General features: G+C 39.8%; 1 protein-coding gene across 1 annotated transcript; it reads right to left on the reverse strand.

Annotated features, from left to right (window-relative positions):
* Positions 1 to 6,389: 6,389 nt before the first annotated feature.
* On the reverse strand, positions 6,390 to 6,992 carry LOC125362405 (olfactory receptor 2AG2-like). The gene has a single exon (XM_048361254.1). It carries the CDS (start codon positions 6,990 to 6,992, stop codon positions 6,390 to 6,392), a length of 603 nt encoding a protein of 200 aa, XP_048217211.1.
* Between the last annotated feature and the right edge of the window lie 14,048 nt (positions 6,993 to 21,040).

A 21,040-nucleotide genomic window follows, 5' to 3' on the forward strand; every position in this document is an offset into this window, starting at 1 on the left:
ATCTATCTATTATCTATCTTATGTGTACATACAAATGTATGTATGCACATATATACACTTTATGTGTATACATGTGTATATACATATATGTGTGTACATACAAACACATTATAACCAATACATAAAGGTAGAGGCTCTCTCCTTTGGATACCTCTTTCTAACCTGAAAGGATTGTTTCTTCGGAACAAGAGATTGGAAGTCTGACACTTGGCTGGGAATGAGATGATCATAGGTGGCTGTTACCTGGAAAACTTCCTTTGCATAACAAGGAAGCCATTCTTTACTGTTCATTGAAGAGCCAGACTTTGAAGTTAGGCCCCACTTTACCAGAGGAACCTGAGATAAGCAGGCCCTGTGAGCAAACCCAGGACAAGCTTATATTAGGGCCCAGCCGGTCAAGAACTCTAACCGTTGGGAATGCTTAACTCTTAACTGCTCCCAGAATGCCTCGAGCCCTGTGCCTCGAGCCCTGAGCCAATCAGATTTGTACCCGTGTCCTAATCTTGCTTGCTTGAACACCTGATTGCTGTAACTTTGTTTTTGGTCTTACTTGAACACCTGATGGCTGTAACTTTGCTTTTTGCCTTTATAAGCCCTGTGCAATCGCAGCTCCGGGCTTCCTCCTAACCTCCACTGTGTCGGTGGGTAGGACGAGGCCCGAGTTGCAGCTCCCCTGAATAAAGTCTTGCCTTGCTTTTGCATTTCGGAACGTCTGAGTCTCGGTGGCCTTCTTGGTGGTCTTCTTGCGACTTGGCATAACATTCATCTCCTCCTTCAGCCTTCCAGAGCCTGTGGCTCCCTCATTTCCTCTGGCAGTTCAAGGCCGTACCATTTGTTTAGCTCTCTGTATAGTTTATCCATATTGCCCCTCTTTAAGTTCCAAAGTTCATTTATTGCTTTTATGCTTGTGTAGTTTCAGAAGCTTGTTTTCTTTCCTTCTAGTATGTAACTTGTCCGTTCATTTCATAGACTAAAATGATCAAATCCTTGAAGGAGATAAGTAAATTAAAAACTTCCCTGCCTTATATGCATTTAAATCTGGGATGGGAGAAAGGCAACAGAAGCCATAAGCAGCAGCTGAGGTGGACAAATTACATGTGTTAGTAGTGTTACTTACACTAATGACAGTTATGGCAATAAAGTGAGCTGATATAGGTTAATCTCATGGAGTGATTGGCATGATGTAGATGTGGAAGTAGGCTTTTTGCACCTTAGCACAAAATTGACTGATGATAAGTGTGTATTGAAAAGCGGCAAAGGAGAATCTCTCCTGCTGTAATATTGAATTTCTGATTTTTTTTCGATGACTGGCACTGTCTTATGTTTGTTGGGGCTCAGAGAATGGTATCTCTCAAATGTGACTGATTTTTTTTAAGTTTATTTTTGCGGATCTTGGGGCTTGAACTCAGGGTCTGTGATTGAGCTTTTTGCTAGTACCATTTGCTACCATTTGAGCTATTGCTACACTTAAGACATTTTGCTGTTTAATTAGAGACAAGTCTCAAAGGCTTTTCTGCCTGGGTTGGCTTTAAATTGTGATGTTCAGTTTTCCTCTGTGTAAGCTTTTTGTTGTTGTTGTTGAGCTATTTGTTGTAAAGAGGGAAGTTCTTCTTGGAATTTCCTTTACTCTTAACCAGGCTGCAAAAGAGAAGAGAAATACTTTCTATCCACACTCTAAAATCATATTCTCTGAAAAATGAACTCAGATATCCTGTGGGCTCATTCAAATTCCAAAGAGACTCTTCCTGATACCATTTGTGCCCCTAATAAAAAGTCCTCAAAACTGTGGCATGCCCCACCTTCCCCATCCCCTGTAGAATAGACATTTAACACTCTGCACACTTTAAAACTCACTGGACACAGGGGAGGGTACACCCAGGGTACTTGACTTCCATTGCAGAAAAAGAATTTCTGGACCAGCTAGCTTGGTAAGAAAGAGTGGCAGAGCATTAATGACAAAGTAAATGAGCAGGCAAACTGATAAACGGGAAAAAAAGAGATAAACACACAGAACGGCAGGGGCACCCTCTAACAGTGTGGGTGCTCTTACAGGGAGATACACACACACACACACACACACATACACACACAGTTCCTTGGTTGTTGGGTTATTTATATGGTAAAGGCAGGTTTCTGGTTTCAAAGTTATGCAGAGATAGGTGTTTTGTCTTTGTAACACACTTGGTATTACTTTCTGAGTTTCCAAATAAGAACTTGAGGTGCCCTGCTACCCCCCTGCTACCTGTAGTTTTCTTATTCCCACTGCGAACCCCCATGCAAATACATCCCAATGCCTGTTACCATATTTAATCTCTGTCAGTTGGTGCCTGTGAACAATAACAGATCTGATGTCTTTGTTTTTTTGCAATCATGTTGCTTAGCTTTGTATTAGTGCTTGTGGGTGCCCTGTTTCTACACTGTGAATACACAGGCAAAACAATCTGTAGTGACACATATGAAATTTTGTTACAGTGAGAGGCATTGCCTGTGCATGGTGAGATCTCAGTAGATGTATATATTAACTAAGTGAATAAAGTTCCTCTTCCACCATGAAGCAGGCTCTTGTAACTCACGCCATGCCTAAAATAGAACACAGACTTTCAGTTTCCTTTCCTAGCATCACTCCCATTTCCCCCAAATGCTCCTCTTGTTCAGTGAGAATGTGGGTGGCACTTTGTAAGCTGTTGTTTTTTTAAGGCACCCCTGTTTATATTATTTTCTGACAGCTTCCTAATGTAAGTTCCAGATCCTAACTCATGTGGGCTTCTCTCTTTGCCACTTAGGGCAGCACTAACTGTATGGTGAAATCCTATACAAGACCATTAGGGAAGAGGGCAAGATGACTGAGTGGAGAGGCCAAATCCTCACCTCCTCCTTCACCCAGAAGAACCAAAGTAGCAGATACATAGATGGACTTTAAGGAGAGTAAATATAGAAGAGTGCAGGGAAACAAGAGTGAGAATGGCACCTTGAAAACTTCAGAGATCTATTGGGTACCAGTGGCTCGTACCTGTTATCCTGCATTCTCAGGAGACAGAGCCATGTTTCAGAGCTTGCCCAGGCAGACAAACCTGTGAAACTCCAATTGATCAGGAAAAAACCAAAAGTAGAAGTATGGCTCAAGTGGTAGGTGGGCCAGAAGTGAGTGCAAACACTTAGAGAAAGGATGCGACTAAGTTGAAAGCTCAGTACCAGCACAAAACGGAATACAACACAAAGATTAGTATTTTGAAAAGATTATTTCTTTGCGAAACATGGTCTCCCTTATAGGGAATAATTAGCACAGGTTTAGGCAAGTCACAGAAGAGGATCACAAGAGCCCAATAGCTATCCCCTTATGAACACAAGATGATGCTAAGTGAAATGAACTCCATGTTATGGAAATGATTGTTATATCACTGTTGTAACTACTTTCAATGTGCTATGTGTAACTGTAGCTTCTATTATTGATGGTCTTCTTGTATCACCTTCCTGTGGTTGTACCTACACTATCTCTGTATCTTATCTGAGTATATTGGAAACCATGTATACTGGTATTAGAACTAGGAAATTGAAAGGGAATACCAAAATTGAGAGTCACAGGGTGAAAAAAGACAAACAACTACAAAAGCAATACTTGCAAAACTGTTTGGTGTAAATGAACTGAACAATTCATGGGGGGGGGGGGAAGCGAATGGGGGAGGGGGAGTGAGGGACGAAGTAACAAACAGTACAAGAAATGTATCCAATTCCTAATGTATGAAACTGTAACCTCTCTGTACATCAGCTTGATAATAAGAATTAAAAAAAAAGATTATTTCTTTGTATGTGAACAAGTTAGATGAAGCCATAGAGGGGACAGTAAGATGATAGAGATTTAAAAAAAGTTTTTGGGCTAGAAGTGTGAGAACCAGGTGAAAAGTGTAAAGAAGCGCCCTTTGGTTTTTGTGTTTTTTTTTTTTTTTCCAAATTTTTATTATCAAACTGATGTACAGAGAGGTTACAGTTTCATACGTTAGGCATTGGATACATTTCTTGTACTGTTTGTTACCTTGTCCCTCATACCCCTCTCCCTCCTCCCCCTTTCCCTTTCCCCCCCTGAGGTGTTCAGTTCATTTTCACCAAACAGTTTTGCAAGTATTGCTTTTGTAGTTGTTTGTCTTTTTTTTACCACGTGTCTCTCAATTTTGGTATCCGCTTTCCTACTTCTAATACCAGTATACATGGTTTCCAATATATTCAGATAAGATTACAGAGATAGTGTAGGTACAACCACTGGAAGGTGATACAAGAACCTCCTCAATAATAGAAGCTACAGATACAGATGGGACGTTGAAAGTAGTTACGACTGTGATATAACAATCGTTTCCATAACATGGAGTTCATTTCACTTAGCATCATCTTATGTGTTCATAAGGGTATAGCTATTGGGCTCTTGTGATGCTCTGCTATGACTTGCCTAAACCTGTACTAATTATTCCCAATAAGGAAGACCATAGAGTCCATGTTTCTTTGGGTCTGGCTCACTTCACTTAGTATAATTTTTTCCAAGTCCTTCCATTTCCTTACAAAAGGGGCAATGTCATTCTTTCTGATAGAGGCATAAAATTCCATTGTGTATATGTACCACATTTTCCTGATCCATTCGTCTACGGAGGGGCATCTGGGTTGGTTCCAGATTCTCGCTATGACAAATTGTGCTGCGATGAACATTGTTGTGCTGGTGGCATTACTGTGATTTTGTTTGTGGTCTTTTGGATAGATACCCAAAAGTCGGGCTGCTGGGTCATAGGGGAGTTCTATATTTAGCCTTCTGAGGAATCTCCATACTGCTTGCCAGAGTGGCTGAACCAGTTTACATTCCCACCAACAATGAAGTAGGGTTCCCTTTTAGCCACATCCCCTGCAACAATTGTTATTGTTGGTTTTCTTGATATATGACATTCTTACTGGGGTGAGATGGAATCTCAATGATGTTTTGATTTGCATTTCTTTTATGGCCAGTGATGTAGAGCGCTTTTTCATATGTCTCTTGGCCATTCTCATTTCCTCATCAGAGGAGTCTCTTTGTAAGTCTTTAGCCCACTTGATGAGGGGGCTAATGGTTCTTTGCGGTTTTGTTTTGGAAGAAGGTAATTTTTTTAGTTCTGCATATATTTTAGAGATGAGGCCTTTGTCTGTTGAATGGCCGGTAAAGATCTTCTCCCAGTCTGTGGGAGAAGCCCTCTTTTTGAGTCCCTAAAAACCGCAGGCTTAGGCAGAGTAGTGGGCCTGGGGAAGGGCAAACCTAGGCTGGACAGCAGGCACATGCTTTGGTAAATGTCACCCAAGCCCTTACCGAAAACCCAACAATGGGAGAGTGTGGAAAGTGGTTTTTCTACTAACTCACTAAGTCTGCTTCTGTAACTATGTGCTTGCTTGAATGGGGAATAGCAGCTTTGACATAATGACCATTGTGACTAAAAGGAAAACAGTGAAATTTCCAGAGAGTAATTATACAGATATGGGGGAGCATAGTAAGTATGACGAAAGTTGAGCTAATTTCTGTTAGCCTAGCCATAAAATTCCACTTCCTTAAATGGCTTGCTTAACCAGTTTTTACCTTGCCTTGACCACCTGCAAATAATATGTGTGGTTTTTGTGCTTAAATACCCTGAGACTCGGGGCTGTAGTCTAGATCCAGACTCTAAGACTCAGCCCCCTGTTGTAGTGGAATAAACTTTTCTTTTCCATCTCCTGGTCTGGCTCTCTCTTATTTGGCTGTCGGGATATAATGGAAGTAGGTTGGTGATACTAGGAACAGAGAACAGGAGAGAGATTTGAACTATGAGTAGGAAGCACCACCCTAGAAAATCACAGGGACACACAATCATATACAGCAAAATGATTTTAATTGTCAGCAGGGGGATAGAGAGCAGCAGCCTGTCTTTGTGTAAGGGCCAGGGTGAGGAGGAGGGAAATTTCCTGGGGGCAGAGAGTATGTGTGACATGAGCAGTAGTCCACTGTGGTGAGCTAAGATTTATGATTGTCTCCATAGAGGCAGGAAGTTACTTTTAAGAGCCAGTTGTTGCCTTGTATGGGTAGAGCTGGCCAGAGGGGGACATTATCTTTAGGGAAGCTGCTTTGGAGGTTGCAGCTGCCTGTTCCAAATGGCCCGGTGTCTGCTATTTTAAGGAAAAGGCCATGCTTTATTACAACAAGGCTGGAGAGGATGTTTCAACTGAGATGGAGATCAGGCTAACATGAGTAAAATCTCAGGACTGTTTAAACTGGCCAGTGTGAGGCAGGCATAGTTGTCATGTGCTAACTTGATGTTCATACAAATTATTAATGTACTTCTGAAACCAGAAAGAGATATTGTATAATACTAGCATAACTCTATAAGTATAGGGAATGAGTCTTAATGGAATTAAAATGACAACAAGAGTTCATAAGTGGAGGTGTCTGCACAGGCCAACTTCAGCCGAGGGGAGATCTCACAGAGCAGGTGTCTGATTTCCAAGGACATGCAGAAAGGAAAATGCATGGTATAAATGGTATGTTCTAGAGCAGTTGGAAGTGCCAGGATCCAAGATGTGGTCACCATGAACCAGCAGATCTTTGGTCTCATGAAGATCATGTACTGGCGAAGATGGCAAATGGCCACATACCTGTCATCGGCCATAAAGGCTAGAAGCAGGTCTTCTCCTCCACCAAGTGTCAGTTCCAGGAATATCTGAAGGGCACAGCCAAGTGAGTTGGAGTTATCCCCAAGTAGAAAATCTATGATGGCCCTGAGCATGACAACTGTTGTGAAAAGAAAGTCAATGAGAGAGAGCTGCCTAAGCAGGAGGCACATGGGCACGTGGAGCCTCACATCCATTGTGATGAGCAGGAGCAAAAGCCCATTGCTGGTCAGGGCCACCATGTACAGGACTGTGATTGTGGCCCAGAGCAGTTCAGGAAACCTGCTGTCATTCAGAATACCCTCCAAAATAAAGCTGCTTCCCAGTGTGGTGGACCAGAGCTCCATTCTTTGTGAGTACTTAATTACTTAAAAATAGAAAGCTTTTAGTGGAAGCCTTTCTAAGGGAGTTTAGTTCTTTGGTAGATGGTCACAGAACACTTGGCATTGCCAAGAGGAATCCAAGAATCCTCAGAAATATAATTTACTTCTCTTCTCTGTATTTCTCCCTCTCCTTTCTGAATTTCTGAGCATTTTTGAGTTATTTTAATCTGTCAGCTCCGTGGGTAATACACCTGGTAAGAATTAGTAAGCATTAATGATTTCCTTTATATAAATCCCAGGTGTATAAAAAAGAAAATATCATGGAGAAAAAGCCGAAATGTAGGTTTTTTTTTTTTTGTTTAAAATCTATTTGGTATTACAAGTCATTTTTCAAGTTTTCATGAATTTTAAAAAGAATGATATTTATAAATTGAAGGATTCCTCTCAAATCCAAGGTGAGTACTTGTACAAAGTGGCTAGAATGTACAAGGGAGGGAGGGAGCTATGAAGCCTGAGAAACTGGACAATCCAAGAAGTCAATTCCTGGTCCTGGTCTCAACACTCTTGATATCTAGATGCTATGAAGAAATAGAGATGGAATCCTTACCTCCAAAGAGAATAGTCATAACAATCCAGGCCACACTCGGTGTCCTGGGATTCATTTGGTTCATGATGAGGTTCAGGGTGCTGAGGAAAGAGGAGGTGCTTCTTCTGAGAGGGTGTTGGGATGTAAATGTGCATTGTAATCCCTAGGATCCCAGGTCGACGGCTGACCACCATGGCCAGTCCTCTAACAAAAGGGATGGATGCTAACAAGCACCTGAAAATCCAGGCACAATGCTGGGAATCCTGGAGGTGAGTCCTCAGGATCCAATCTCTTTGTGAGAAAATCATTCACAATAATGCATTGTTTCTGGATGAGTCTTGGTCAGTGCACTCAGACTTCCACCTACTTTCCCAGTTGGAGTCCATGGCAAGAGATGAGCCGGGTAAGGACTTGGGGAAAGAAGAAAGGGCAGAGTGGCTCAAAGGAGACCCACCATTGCATATCTGTACTGTCCCTAGGGCAGCAGGAGCCAGGGCTTGTCCTCATAAACACATGGTAGACAGGAATTGGAGGTGGGGGCTCAAGTGGTGGAGCTCTAGATGAGCAAAAATCCAATTCAGAATGGGAGGACTGAGTTTGAGCCCCAGTACCAGCACAAAAGAGAGGGGGAGGGGAGGGAGGGAGAAATATAGATAGATAGATAGATTGATAGATATGAAGGATGGGACGTGATGAATATTGGGTGGTGAATGTATTTAATCTAGTCTAACTAGTTTATATTATATGTGTGTAGGAACATGCTATTATATAAGTATATGCTCTGAAGTATCTGTTAAGATAAATAAAATGTTCTTTTTAGAAATGAATAAAATCACATGGCTAGATATAAGCAAAACTTAATGTGGAATCCTTTACCAATGAGATAATTTCTACTCACATCTAGATTAATGTCCTTCCACTTTTACTGCAGACAGACATTTTGGGGGAATGGTAAATTCTTGTAGAACAAGTGTCTGTCACCTGTTGGTATATCAAAGAATAAGTCTATATCACTCTGTGTCTACATATTTGACATTCCATCCCTCACGTTGGAAAAATCACTTTGACCTATTAAGTCACAGAGATTAATGCCTTATTGGTTTGAATGTCAGGAGTTGGGGACAAAAGTCAGCAAAGTATGACACTGAGGTGAGATCATCACTATGCTTTTGTAATTAAAGTGTTATTGAGACAGTTGTTTCTTTATTTTTCTTTATTGTTCTAACTACCGAGTTGATCTGTTTAATATTTGGCATTAACAGAGCATGTTTGCTGATCTCTCTCTGTATCTATCTATCTATCTATCTATCTATCTATCTATCTATCTATCTATCTATCTATGTATCTATCTATCTGAGCAAGTAGTGTTTCCATCAGTTAGAGAAATATTCTTCTTAGACATAATGTTAAGAGAAAATTTTATTGTATTTGTTTTCAATCTAAGAAAGATAGAGTTGAGATGATTTTTAATACACTTCATCTATGTTAAAACTTATCCTATTGCCCAAATAAGCATTACAATATTTTTATTTGTTAGGAATCATGTGCTATTTGTTTTAAACAGAAATTCTGATATTGACTTCTACATCTCATACTATATTGAGAAATATTATCTTCAATTTGTACCTCAGAAACCATTACAGTCTAGTTATGAAAGTTATGTTGTATATTTTGAAATTCAAACACGCCACAGAGGATACATCATCTCCCATAATTTACTCATTTTTATTTCATTACTATTTCTCAGGCTTTTCCATAATTTTTCTCCCTATTTTTCAAATTTGCTTGTGGGCTTCATTCTTTAGTATTGAATTAAAGGTATTTAAAACATATTTATTATCTTTAAGTAGTTTTACTTAGGAGTTGCCATCCATCAAAGCAGTTCATGAATACAATGCATCTTGATCAATATTAACTCTTTCATTATTCTCCCAATATCCATCCTAACTCCTCCTTTCCCTCAATTTTGTAGGATATGCATTGAATTTTAAAGTATTTTGAATTTAGATACATCATCGTACATTTTAACATTCTACCTCACTATTTTACTACCTCTACAGATACTCGTAGAACTAAAACCATTTTTTGTTGAGGAATGTGTCTCAGTGTTAGAGCACCTAACAAGCATGTACAAGGTCTGGGTTTGTTTGTTTGAACTGAAAATGCTTTCTTAGATGTGACAGTTTTGGTTTCAAAGTTGTCAAATTTAGAAATGAAGGCCAAGTTAGAAATCGACAACCATGGGCTGGGAATATGGCCTAGTGGCAAGAGTGCTTGCCTCGTATACATGAGGCCCTGGGTTCGATTCCTCAGCACCACATATACAGAAAATGGCCAGAAGTGGCGCTGTGGCTCAAGTGGTAGAGTGCTAGCCTTGAGTAAAAAAGAAGCCAGGGACAGTGCTCAGACCCTGAGTTCACAGCCTAGGACTGGCCAAAAAAAAAAAAAAAAAAAAAAGAATTAAAAAAAAAAAAAGAAATCGACAACCATTAACATTATGCAACATCTGTATGTTTTATGTCTGTATTTACATATTCTATGTCATTTGCTAAATGTCTAAACATAATTACCAGAAGTAAAATACAGATAGAGAAGACAAGAAGGGAAACAGATAGACAGACAGATAGATGATTGATAGATAGATAGATCACTACCTGGGTCAAAATAAAGAACGTTAACAAATATTTATGAACTTGAAGGTGACCATGGAATGGAGTATACATAATGGTTATTATTAAAGATGTTAATAATTACTAAAATTATTGCTACTATCCTGACTTGTTGCTTGCCAGACATATTGTTTCCAGTCTTTACATCTCTGTTGAAATTGCACCATATTATAGATGAAGAAAAGGGAGCTTCATTTTATGCTAGTTCAATCATCCATGACATGGTACCGGCCCTATGCACAGCTAAGCAGTCTCACTTCTGAGTTTTACTATAACTTTAAGGTGGCATTCCTTATCTCTGAACTTGACTTATCCTTACTAATTCACTTCACATCACAAATCCCTTTCTCTTCTTATCCCCTCCATCCTTTAAGTTCATTGGAACGACTTCTGTAAAAATCACTTGAATGCAAATCTGTATCTCAGGCTATGAGGAACTTAACACATAACAACCTTCCACACCAGCAAAGATTGTGGCAGTGCCTCTGATAAGTCTTATACTAATAGATTAATGTTTGTAAGAGCTGGAAGGTAAAAATATTTCCAAAGGACTTAAATATCCAATGTGCATTTGAAAGAGCTTTAAAGTTATAAAATACCTATTGAGATAATTACTTTATTCGCAAATGTAATCTTCCTATGTGAATTTTGCTGAAAATTCCTGTCAGCAACTATCAGATAAGATTATTGTAACTTTCCACTGTGGTTCTAATGGCATATTATTGACACTCTTGGGAGAGGAAATATATATGCATTTTATATAGACACACACATTCTTGCTGTGGCACTGTCTTCAATGTTTTAGGTATAACAGTTACTTTATTCTTCTTAAAAATAATGTAAGAAATCCATTATTTCACTCTTACAGTACCTTGCTGTAAAGAAACTAAATTATATGACCAAGATCTCACAGAAATTCTTACTACAGAGATTGTAGCTATAGTGTTAATCATGTAAAGGTCAGTGATAATATCTTAGTTTTTTGTTGATACTCTAGTGAAGGATGAGAATGAGAAGAATCACAATTTTGATAGAAAGGTAAAATACAAATCATATGATTCATATAAATTCTCAACAGTCCAAAGGAAAAGCCTGGGAAACATAAAGCGGTCAATTTTTAGACATGTCTATCCTCTCAACTTTCTTGTATTCCTATTATCTGCCTCTAAGAAAAAGAGCTGTTCAGAGGAATTCCACCACTGGAATTCTTCCTGAGTATACAATCCTTTAGTCTGTATTTGCACATATAACCCTGAACATGTTTTGATATATGTTTATTATTTAGACCTAAGTTCCATACACGAAATATGCATCAAAGAGAAGGAATCCAAGTAGAGAGAAATAAAATTCTTGTATAGGAAATATTCAAATTTTCATGTTTAGTTTTAATAGTGAAAATATTGAAGGTTCTTGTTTTATTTAGGATAATGTAGACACTATAACTTCTTTTTTTAAAATATAATGAGCTTCTTTGTGGTCAGATAATAGTGCTATTTTTTCAAGTCCTTAAGCACATCGTGCTTTGTGATTTGCATCCATGTATTCGGGATTTCACTTTTGCCTTGAAATTTATTCTTGTACTTTTCTTCCAGCTTTGATCTAAAGTGTGATACAAACCATTTCCAATATGGTTGTATGGATGAATCTGGGGTGATGTTCCAGGTGGCAAAATTTCCTCCTGCCTGTTGATCGTTCTTATACGGGAATTTCTGGCCATCACCCCAAATTAGATTATGATTACTGGCTACTAAAGTAGAACAGGAATCTATAATAAAGTGGTCTGTTTTATGCCATTTGAGTCCACTGACAGCCTGAGGACGGTGGAAGGGAGTACTGTGGTCACCGTCATGATTAGGAATTGTGTTTGTACAAATTGCTTTACATCTGGGACATTGTTTCCAGCAGCCACAGAGATGTATAGAGAGGATTTTCTCAATTTCAGGAACCATCTCATCTATGGGGAGACTGGAAAATTTCTTTTCTTCTTCCTTCATTGTGGAATCCAAATGTACACTCATGGCTTCTTTAAGAAACTCAATATCTTTTATCTCCTGGTGTTCAATATTTACCAAATCTCTTCGTGGAAAGATCAAATTGCTCCCCAAGTGATCACAGAACAAATCCAACCACTCAGATGCAGTGCTGCCTTTATCTTTAGCTACTGCTGTGGACTCAAGAATGGCAGAGAGGATGGAAACCTTCATGTTACCTAAACTTAATTGAAAATATGTTTTTATTTTTGCAACTCCTTCATTTAAACAGTATTGTTTTACATGATTTCCAATATAGGTGCTAAAAAACGATTTTGGATCATGAATATATTGCCAATACTTATCAAAGTTTTCTTCTTCTGCCAGAGAGACAAGAATGTGCTTCTCCAGGTTTGCCCTGTTTCCACTGAATGCAGGGCAGGTAGATCGCAGGTACTCAGCTATTTTGCGGGGCATTTCCTCCCATATGGTGTTGCATATAGTAGGAGTGAGCTTCTGCCACAGAAAATCAACAAATGTTGTGATGGAGGTGGCTTCTTGGCAGGAGATGTCAAAACTCAGGAAGTACACATCTTTCTTGCTTACCAGGTACTTCATAAGAATATTTGCTGCCTTGATTGCCCTGTGCCTTTCCTTAAAAATCTCTGCTGCTCTATGGAATAAATACAAAGAAAAGAAAATGATATCCTCGTTTGTAATTGCATATGCTTTCAACATATCTTTTGTTAGTCTCAGAATTCTTTGGATGTAATTGCCATCACGCATTAGCCTCTCAACCTTAACGGTACCCAGAAATATTGCAAAAATATTAGAAGTCGCATGAATGGATTCTATATCACAAGCCTCTGACCTCTCATACATGACCCTTCTTTGAGCTCTGTCCACTATTTCCATGGAGTCATAGTTGACACCCACGTCCAGGAGCCTTTGTATACGTACATTTCTGGTTTTCATGCTTTGAGAGTATGGTGAGATGTTCCTAAGCTCTGGTTCTGCCTCTGTCTGGTAGATCCACTGCATGATGGAATGAGTGTGAGGAAAGTTTATTTTGTAGATATGAGGATCCAGAAGACTCTGGAACTGAGATTTAATAAATTTAGTATTATATGTGGGTGACTTTTTGCAAAAGTCGAATGTATTTACCAGAAAATTCTGCAAATCTGGGTCAGTGAGGCATAACTTAATCCAAGTATCATATCCTTTCATTTTATGACTCAACATTAGCATGAAATCCATCAGTTGTTTAAGCTGTTTCTCAGGATCAGATACTTCCCAGGATTTCACCTTCTCTAGGAATTCCCTAATTTCCTTCTCAGCACTCAGTATTTCCTCTCCACCCTGGATTTGGGCAGTGAGGACAAATAGAGCTATGTAATTGTCTTTCAAGCAGGAAGCCAATTGAAGGGGATCCTTAAAATCACTTGTGTGGTTGGAGAGGATGATGTCCCAAATGGGCACCAACTGAAGCCCTCGGTCAATGACATGCCAGGTCTGGTTGCTGGCAACAAGGCCAGCTTTCCACTGCTGAAGTCCATCTGCTTCTGCTGGGCCCCCACTCTGGGACACTGATAACTGGACTGTGGTTTGGAGGTTTTGCAGAGTTTCCATCTGAATCTTAGCTTTTGACTGTGATTGTGATGCCTCTATTTCTCCAGCAATGTTCACTCCAAAGCCATTATAGCTGCCCCTTATGTAAGCATCCAGAGCCTCTGCTGCCTGCATCTTCACCTCATCCAGCTGGTGACTCTGGAAACCCTCTGCAGTGGCCTTCCACCAGTAGATTCCTCCCAGGTGCAGGGGGCCTTGGTTAGCATGGGAACCAAATCTGAGGAAGAAGTTTTCAGTTTTCTGCCTCAGTAATGGCAGTCTGTCTGAATCTGAAGTCTCATTCAGGAGTTTTTCAATGGTTTTCAGTTCTTGGAAAGCAGCTTTGGAGAGCTGGAGTTGATCCATTGGAAAGTGGCAGGAAGCCAAGGGGATGTAGCTTAACTTCACTGAGCAGAAATAAGTTCTCTTAGACCATGACTGTTGAGTGTCCTTGGATTCTGAATGTGTGCTTTGATTCACACCAGCTTCTAAACGAAATCCCCAACCTTCACCTATGCCTGAGGCAGCTACACTGAAACCCAAGGTCTCTACAATCTTGGTGAACATGGATTCTGTTTGAGAAGATGTAAATTCTCTAGATTCCATCCGTGTGCCTTGTTCTGGGCCATAAAGAATGAATTCCTCAGGGACACTGAGTAGTTCTTCTCTCTTCTGCATTAGGTCTGTCTGGTGACTGGTTTTGTATATTCCCTGCAGGGCCAGCCCTCCAGATGCCCTTCTTACCAGATCTCTGTCTGGGAGGTTTTGCCTGTGGGACAGTGTCTGCGTGGTGAGATTGAGTTGTTTTTGTATGCTTTCCATAACCTGGCTTAGTGGCTGTTCAGTCGGTGGCCAGTACTCTTTAGGGATCTCCATTTCTTTCCTGAGTTCTGTTTCTTTACTCCTCATGGACTCTTCTTGTCTTTGTTTATGTGCTTGCTGTGAATCCTTCAGCTCCTGCAGCCCCTGTTTTGCCTGCATTTGCCTTTTCTTTATCATCTGCACTGGTGAATTTTCCAAGACGGATGTACTGTTTGATTGTGCCAAGTCAATCAGCTTCTCCAGGGCCCTTTTCTCCCATGAATGGTGCACCTGCAATTTCAGCTTCTGGAGTTCCTTTCTGTCTATGTGTTGTAAGGCCTGGGCATGGGTCACACCGAGGTGTTCCTGGAGCTTCGGCAACCAGTATTCAACAGACAGTCCTACTTCTGTCAGCATCTCTTGGAGGTCTGGACCCCTTTTTTCTTTGAGCAGAGAGTCATCTGCTTTGGGGTCTTTTGTGGCCATAGCTGTGTGAAAAACAGACACATTCAGTTATTCTGATTGTGTGCTGACCTCGATAGTGTCTCAACATAGTCAAATATATGAAGTTACCATTTATACTACTGTTTGTGACCTATTATCTCCATTAATTTTTCCAATGTACTTTTTTGGGTGTTGTTCAAAACTCTTCCATGTAGATCAGACACCATCTTCTACTTGCTGAACATACTGATTTTCTAAAGTAGATATTGTCAGTTGCAACATAATATCTCGAGTTTGGCACTTGTAATTCGTTTTATGGTTCCCACAGTTGCATATTGGAGTACATGATAAACACTAAGCTTAAGGATAATTTTAAAATATGCAAGTTTTACAACTTTCTGTGTAATTTCAAAAGCAAGTTGTTTCACTGTCTTTCCTTAGTTAGCTAATATTAAGCTTACATTTCTTTCTCTCTTTCTTTCTCTGTTTTTATTTTTTGTCCATTTTGTCCAGGGCCTGAGTTCAAGCCCCAGGACTGGAACATATACAGACAAACCTTTAGAAAAATAATCTACAGTGAGATTCGATTTAATCTTTTTCAGATAACTACCACCTTGAAAACAAAACAATTATGGTGAAGCCTAATAGAAAAAATAATCTTAATCACTATTGATGGATATGTGAGTAAGTGTGGTAATTTAAGATGTGATAGTATTAATATGCATGTTTTTAATTGGGAAATAAATATTTCTTCTAGTGTGTATTCAGTTTTTACAATTATAAGTATGTATAAATATAAATAAAACAGTTTCATTTGAATTATTACAATGGACAAAAATATTCTGCTCTTGAATTATTATTGTCCATTTTGTCCACTTCCCATGATCTTTGTTTGCTTAAGGCAAGCACTCTACCATTTAGCCACCGGGCCACTTTTGGCCTTTTCTGTTTACGTGTTACTGATGAACCAGACCCAGGGCTTCATGTATTTAAACTTAGCTTTCTGTTTTCTCATTCACATCTTTGTTCTTTATCTTAAGTCATTTACTAATTTTCTGTGTTTCTGTCCATCTATCATTTTAAACACACCTCTGCCCAGGCTTAGGCTTGGCACTTGTTACTCTTCAAGAAGCCCATTGTTCTGGAAGAGTTGCACATGGACTGTGGGCTTATTAGACCCTAGAGGTTTCTATCAAAATAAGCATTCTGGATATAGGGAGAGCCTGTGCACTCTGCCTCTGTGTAGGAACTAATATGTCTCAGAAGCTGTGCAAGATCCTGAGAGTCAGGTAGCTAGCTCTTTCCTCCAGATAACTTATTCTCACATAACTCACTCCGGGCTGGATCCACCCTTGAAACTGCTCCTGTTTAGCAAGAGCTCTGCTTATCTTTGTTTTCCATTAAATCTTGGTGTTTTCCTTCTCCCTATGTGTCTCCCACTTCATTTTCTAGACCATAAAGACAGAATACCTGATGAAGATATTGGTATTTCTTCACTACCACCTCTCTTTTGGTTGTCTTCAGGGCATATACCTGCGTGGAAGAAGAGATGAGATTTCACACATTTCAATGTCTCATATTATCCAGTTTATCTTTGTTTTAAAATTCCTGCTCCATTCAGTGACACTACTGTACTTATCAAATGGGTAGTACATTTAATCATCTTTCCCTCAATATGTATTTAGTACACCATATTTTTCATCTTGACCTCTAAGTTCTTACTCAGTTGATTCTTAAATTATGGCTTAACATTTCTTCATTGTATAGACACTGTAATCTTCGTCTCTGTTATGGTTTATTTGATCTGGTTTGAATATTTGTACCTTCCAGCATTCGTGTTGAGATCATTGTCACTTAAAGATATTAAGAGGTAGGACCTTGGGGGAGATGATTACACCATGGGGATGGCAATGTCGTGTAATGGCTGTGCTGAGAGCTGGCAAGGTCAAGGAAAGGCAGATGTCTATCCAGTGTGTGTTCTTGTATCATATAAAAATGATACAAACTAATATCAGCAATGTAGGCAGTGTGGCTTTCTCACGTTATGTTATTTTTAACTGGGGCAATTTGTCCAGGAATATTCGTTTCTTTGCTATATCAGGATGTGGGTTAGTAAGTTTTATATCTATAACTTGAGTTGTTTACCTTGTAACACAACACCCAGTTTGGTGATTGCACTACCATTCCTCAATATTTTATCATTTATAAGTAAAACTCATAGATTTTGTTAGTTTTGTTTTTCCTTAAATTCTTCTCAGTAGCCCTATCTTGCTCCCTGATCAGTCCTTTACTGAATAGATGGAATTAATTCCATTATAAAAAGTGAATTCAACTGTCTTCTATCTTTTTGTGCTACCGAAAATTCTATCACTAAACTCAGGGCCAATTTCTAAATAATGGGAACATCATCTTAAAGAAAAGCAGAAGGAGAGCAGAAGAGTACTGTGTGGGGAATGGCTATGCCTTTAAGAGGGGATGGCCCAGTTAGCCAGTCCCGCCTCCTTTCTGGCTTCAACGGGAAGAGAAGCAAACCAGCCCCAATTTCCATCTAGGCCACGTGTGCCACCATGGCAGCCGGAGACCCCAGAGACCCGGTCCTTGGGGGGCTGTGGTCTCCGGACATAGAGGAAGTTCCGTGACATCACCGTGATGGACAGTTCACTAGCCAATCGTTAATACCCAGTTAGTCCCTCCTCTTCCTGCTTGCATTACTGTTATATAAACCCCTCCCTTGAATAAAATCCTTTGAGGTTGGTAGTCCATCGGACCAGCTCTCCGAGATCTTCGTGTCTGGCGTCTGCTCTTAAATGTAAGAGGGATTGGGACCGGGGGTTTTGGCAGCCTTTCCTCAGCTTAGCTTAGCCCGACAGGGACACACTCTGCCCCTCCAGCTGGCAGGAGAAGCAGAGCCGACTGTCCCTCACAATTGGAGGCTTGTTGTCTCCCCAGGGGAGACATGGAGATTAAGCCCCACAGTACTGTCTGGGCCATTGTAGAATATTGCATTTGAAACCTACCTCTATAGAAGTAGACACAAAGAAAAAGAAAATATCTCAGCTTTAAATTTGAATAATGAGTCTTTCTGGCTCATGAATTTGGTTCATTATCAGGAAAAAACTACAACAGAGACTATTCCAGTGGACCATAGCACATTTGCCCTTTTGTTTTCTGTGTGGGATGACATATTAAGAAGGATATATCTGGCTGGGCTGGGAGCTGGTGGCTCCTGCCTGTAATCCTAGCTAATCAGCAGATTGAGATCTGAGGATTACAGTTCAAAGCCATCTTGGGCAGGAATGTCTGTGAAGCTCCAAAAAAGCTGACAGTGAACTGTGGATCAAGTGGTAAGGCACTAGCCTTGTGGAAAAAAGGTTAAGGATGGTACCCAGGCCCTGAGTTCAAGCCCCAGGACTGGAACATATACAGACAAACTTTTAGAAAAATAATCTACAGTGAGATTCGATTTAACCTTTTTCAGAATAACTACCACTTTGAAAACAAAACAATTATGGTGAAGCCAAATAGAAAAAATAATCTTAATCACTATTGATGGATATGTGAATAAGTGTGGTAATTTAAGATGTGATAGTATTAATATGCATGTTTTTAATTGGGAAATAAATATTTCTTCTAGTGTGTATTCAGTTTTTACAATTATAAGTATGTATAAATATAAATAAAACAGTTTCATTTGAATTATTAAAATGCTATCTTTATATTCTACCTGATGAAAATCTCAGAAAAATTAAATTATAAGAATTAATCTGGGACTTTATGAATGATTTCCTCAACATACTTTCTTCTGTTCCCTGGTACTTGAACTCAGGGTCTGGGTGCTGTCCCTTTCTTCTTTTGCCCAACAATGTCACTCTACCACTTGATCTGCACCTCTACTTGTAGCTTTTTAGTGACTCATTGGGGATTAGAGCCTCATGGATTTTTCCTGCTCAAGCTGGGTTCAAACCACCATCTTCAAATCTCAGCCTCCAGAGTAGCTAAGATTATTAGACTCATACTGAACCACTGGTCCCTGGCATCACTGACATACTTTTGTACTTGTTTTTGCAATTTGATAAATGTAGAATGCATGCTTTATTCTTAATGATTTATGTAATCTTCGGACAGAACTGTTTGTTTTACAACTAAAGCATTCATAACTTTGTAACTGTGGCCTGTAAAAAGTCGGCATGACTACAACTTCGGTTCTAGTATGCTAGTTTCTATTTTTTTTCTTTTCTTTTTTTTTTTTTTGGCCAGTCCTGGGCCTTGGACTCAGGGCCTGAGCACTGTCCCTGGCTTCTTCCCGCTCAAGGCTAGCACTCTGCCAATTGAGCCACAGCGCCGCTTCTGCCCGTTTTCTGTATATGTGGTGCTGGGGAATCGAACCTAGGGCCTCGTGTATCTGAGGCAGGCACTCTTGCCACTAGGCTATATCCACAGCCCGCTAGTTTCTATTTTAACAGTAGATGCCAGCCAAATGTAGCCCAAGGGTCACACTTTTCTTATCATTGACAAAGTAATGTACAGAGGGGGTTACAGTTACATAGGCAGTGAGTATATTTCTTATGAAACTTTTTAGCTCCTCCTTCGTTTTTTTCCCCCTTTCTCCCTTCCCAGGTTCCATCACCCTCTCCTATGACTTGTACAGCTGGTTTATAATATATTGTCTTGTAAGTATTGCTTTTGCTTTGGTTTGCGTTTTACCCTTTGTCTCTCCATTTTGGTGTTCCCCTCCCCTACTTCCAGTAAACATACATGCAATACCCAGTGTAACAAAGTCAGTTACAGTGACATCAGGGTTAAAACCATGGTGAAGAAAAACAAAAGAAAAAGGCATAATTTCGTATGGTACATTGGAGCTAACAATATCAAAGATAAACCACTTATTTCCAAGTCATGTAGTTCATTTCACTTAGGATCATCTTATTTGATCATATGTACGTTGCTACCGAGCTTTTGTGCTCCTTTGCTAGGACTATCCTAAACAAGTACCAATTGTTTCCAATGAGTGAAAACATAAAGTTTATGTTTCTTTGGGTCTGGCTTAGTTCACTTAGTACAAATTTTCAAAGTCTTTACATTTCCTCAGGAATGGGGCTAAGTCATTCCTTCTAATAGATGCATAGGATTCCATTGTGTATATGTACCATATTTTCTTGATCCATTCATCTACTGGGGGGGGCATGTGGGTTGGTTCCATATTTTAGCGATGGGCCTGGGGGCTGTTTCTGAGTTTCTTTTGTTTACGGCTAGCACTCTACCTCTTGAGCTATAGTGCCACTCCTGTTTTCTGGCTGTTAATTGGAGATAAGAGTCTCCAGGACTTTCCTGCCAGGGATGTTTTCAAACCATGATCCTCGGATCACAGCCTCCTGAGTCCTGAGGATTACAGCTGTGAGCTTCCTGTGACAGTTCCTGACAAAAGGTGCATAATTCATCCAGTCACAAAAGTTTTTCTGGGGGCTGGGAATATGGGGAATATGGCCTAGTGTCAAGAGTGCTTGCCTCGTATACATGAAGCCCTAGGTTCGATTCCTCAGCACCACATATATAGAAAAGGGCAGAGTGGCGCTGTGGCTCAAGTGGTAGAGTGCTAGCCTTCAGCAAAAAGAAGCCAGGGACAGTGCTCAGGCCCTGAGTCCAAGCACCAGGACTGGTAAAAAAAAAAAAAAAAAAAAAGGTTTTTCTGAAGTCAGTTCTGGTGACTATATACTTCCTAAGAGGATAGTTACCATCCCTGAGAGATGGTAAGACATATTTATGGTAGGTTGTAAACATAATCCATAAATCATAAGGAAAAATATATAACCCCTCCCCAATTCTTCCCTCAAGAGAACTACATAGTGAATAGTTAATCAGAAGTGGCTTCATAGAACAAATTCCTTTAGGGTCAAGGGGGAAAAATGGTCAGTATCAAAGTGTCAAAAACAGCAACCACTCGACCACAAGGAATATTGAAAGAGGTGACATTGATCACAAAGGGGTGCATTGCAT

This window comes from Perognathus longimembris, chromosome 13, assembly GCF_023159225.1.
Source record: "Perognathus longimembris pacificus isolate PPM17 chromosome 13, ASM2315922v1, whole genome shotgun sequence".
Lineage (NCBI taxonomy): Eukaryota > Metazoa > Chordata > Mammalia > Rodentia > Heteromyidae > Perognathus > Perognathus longimembris.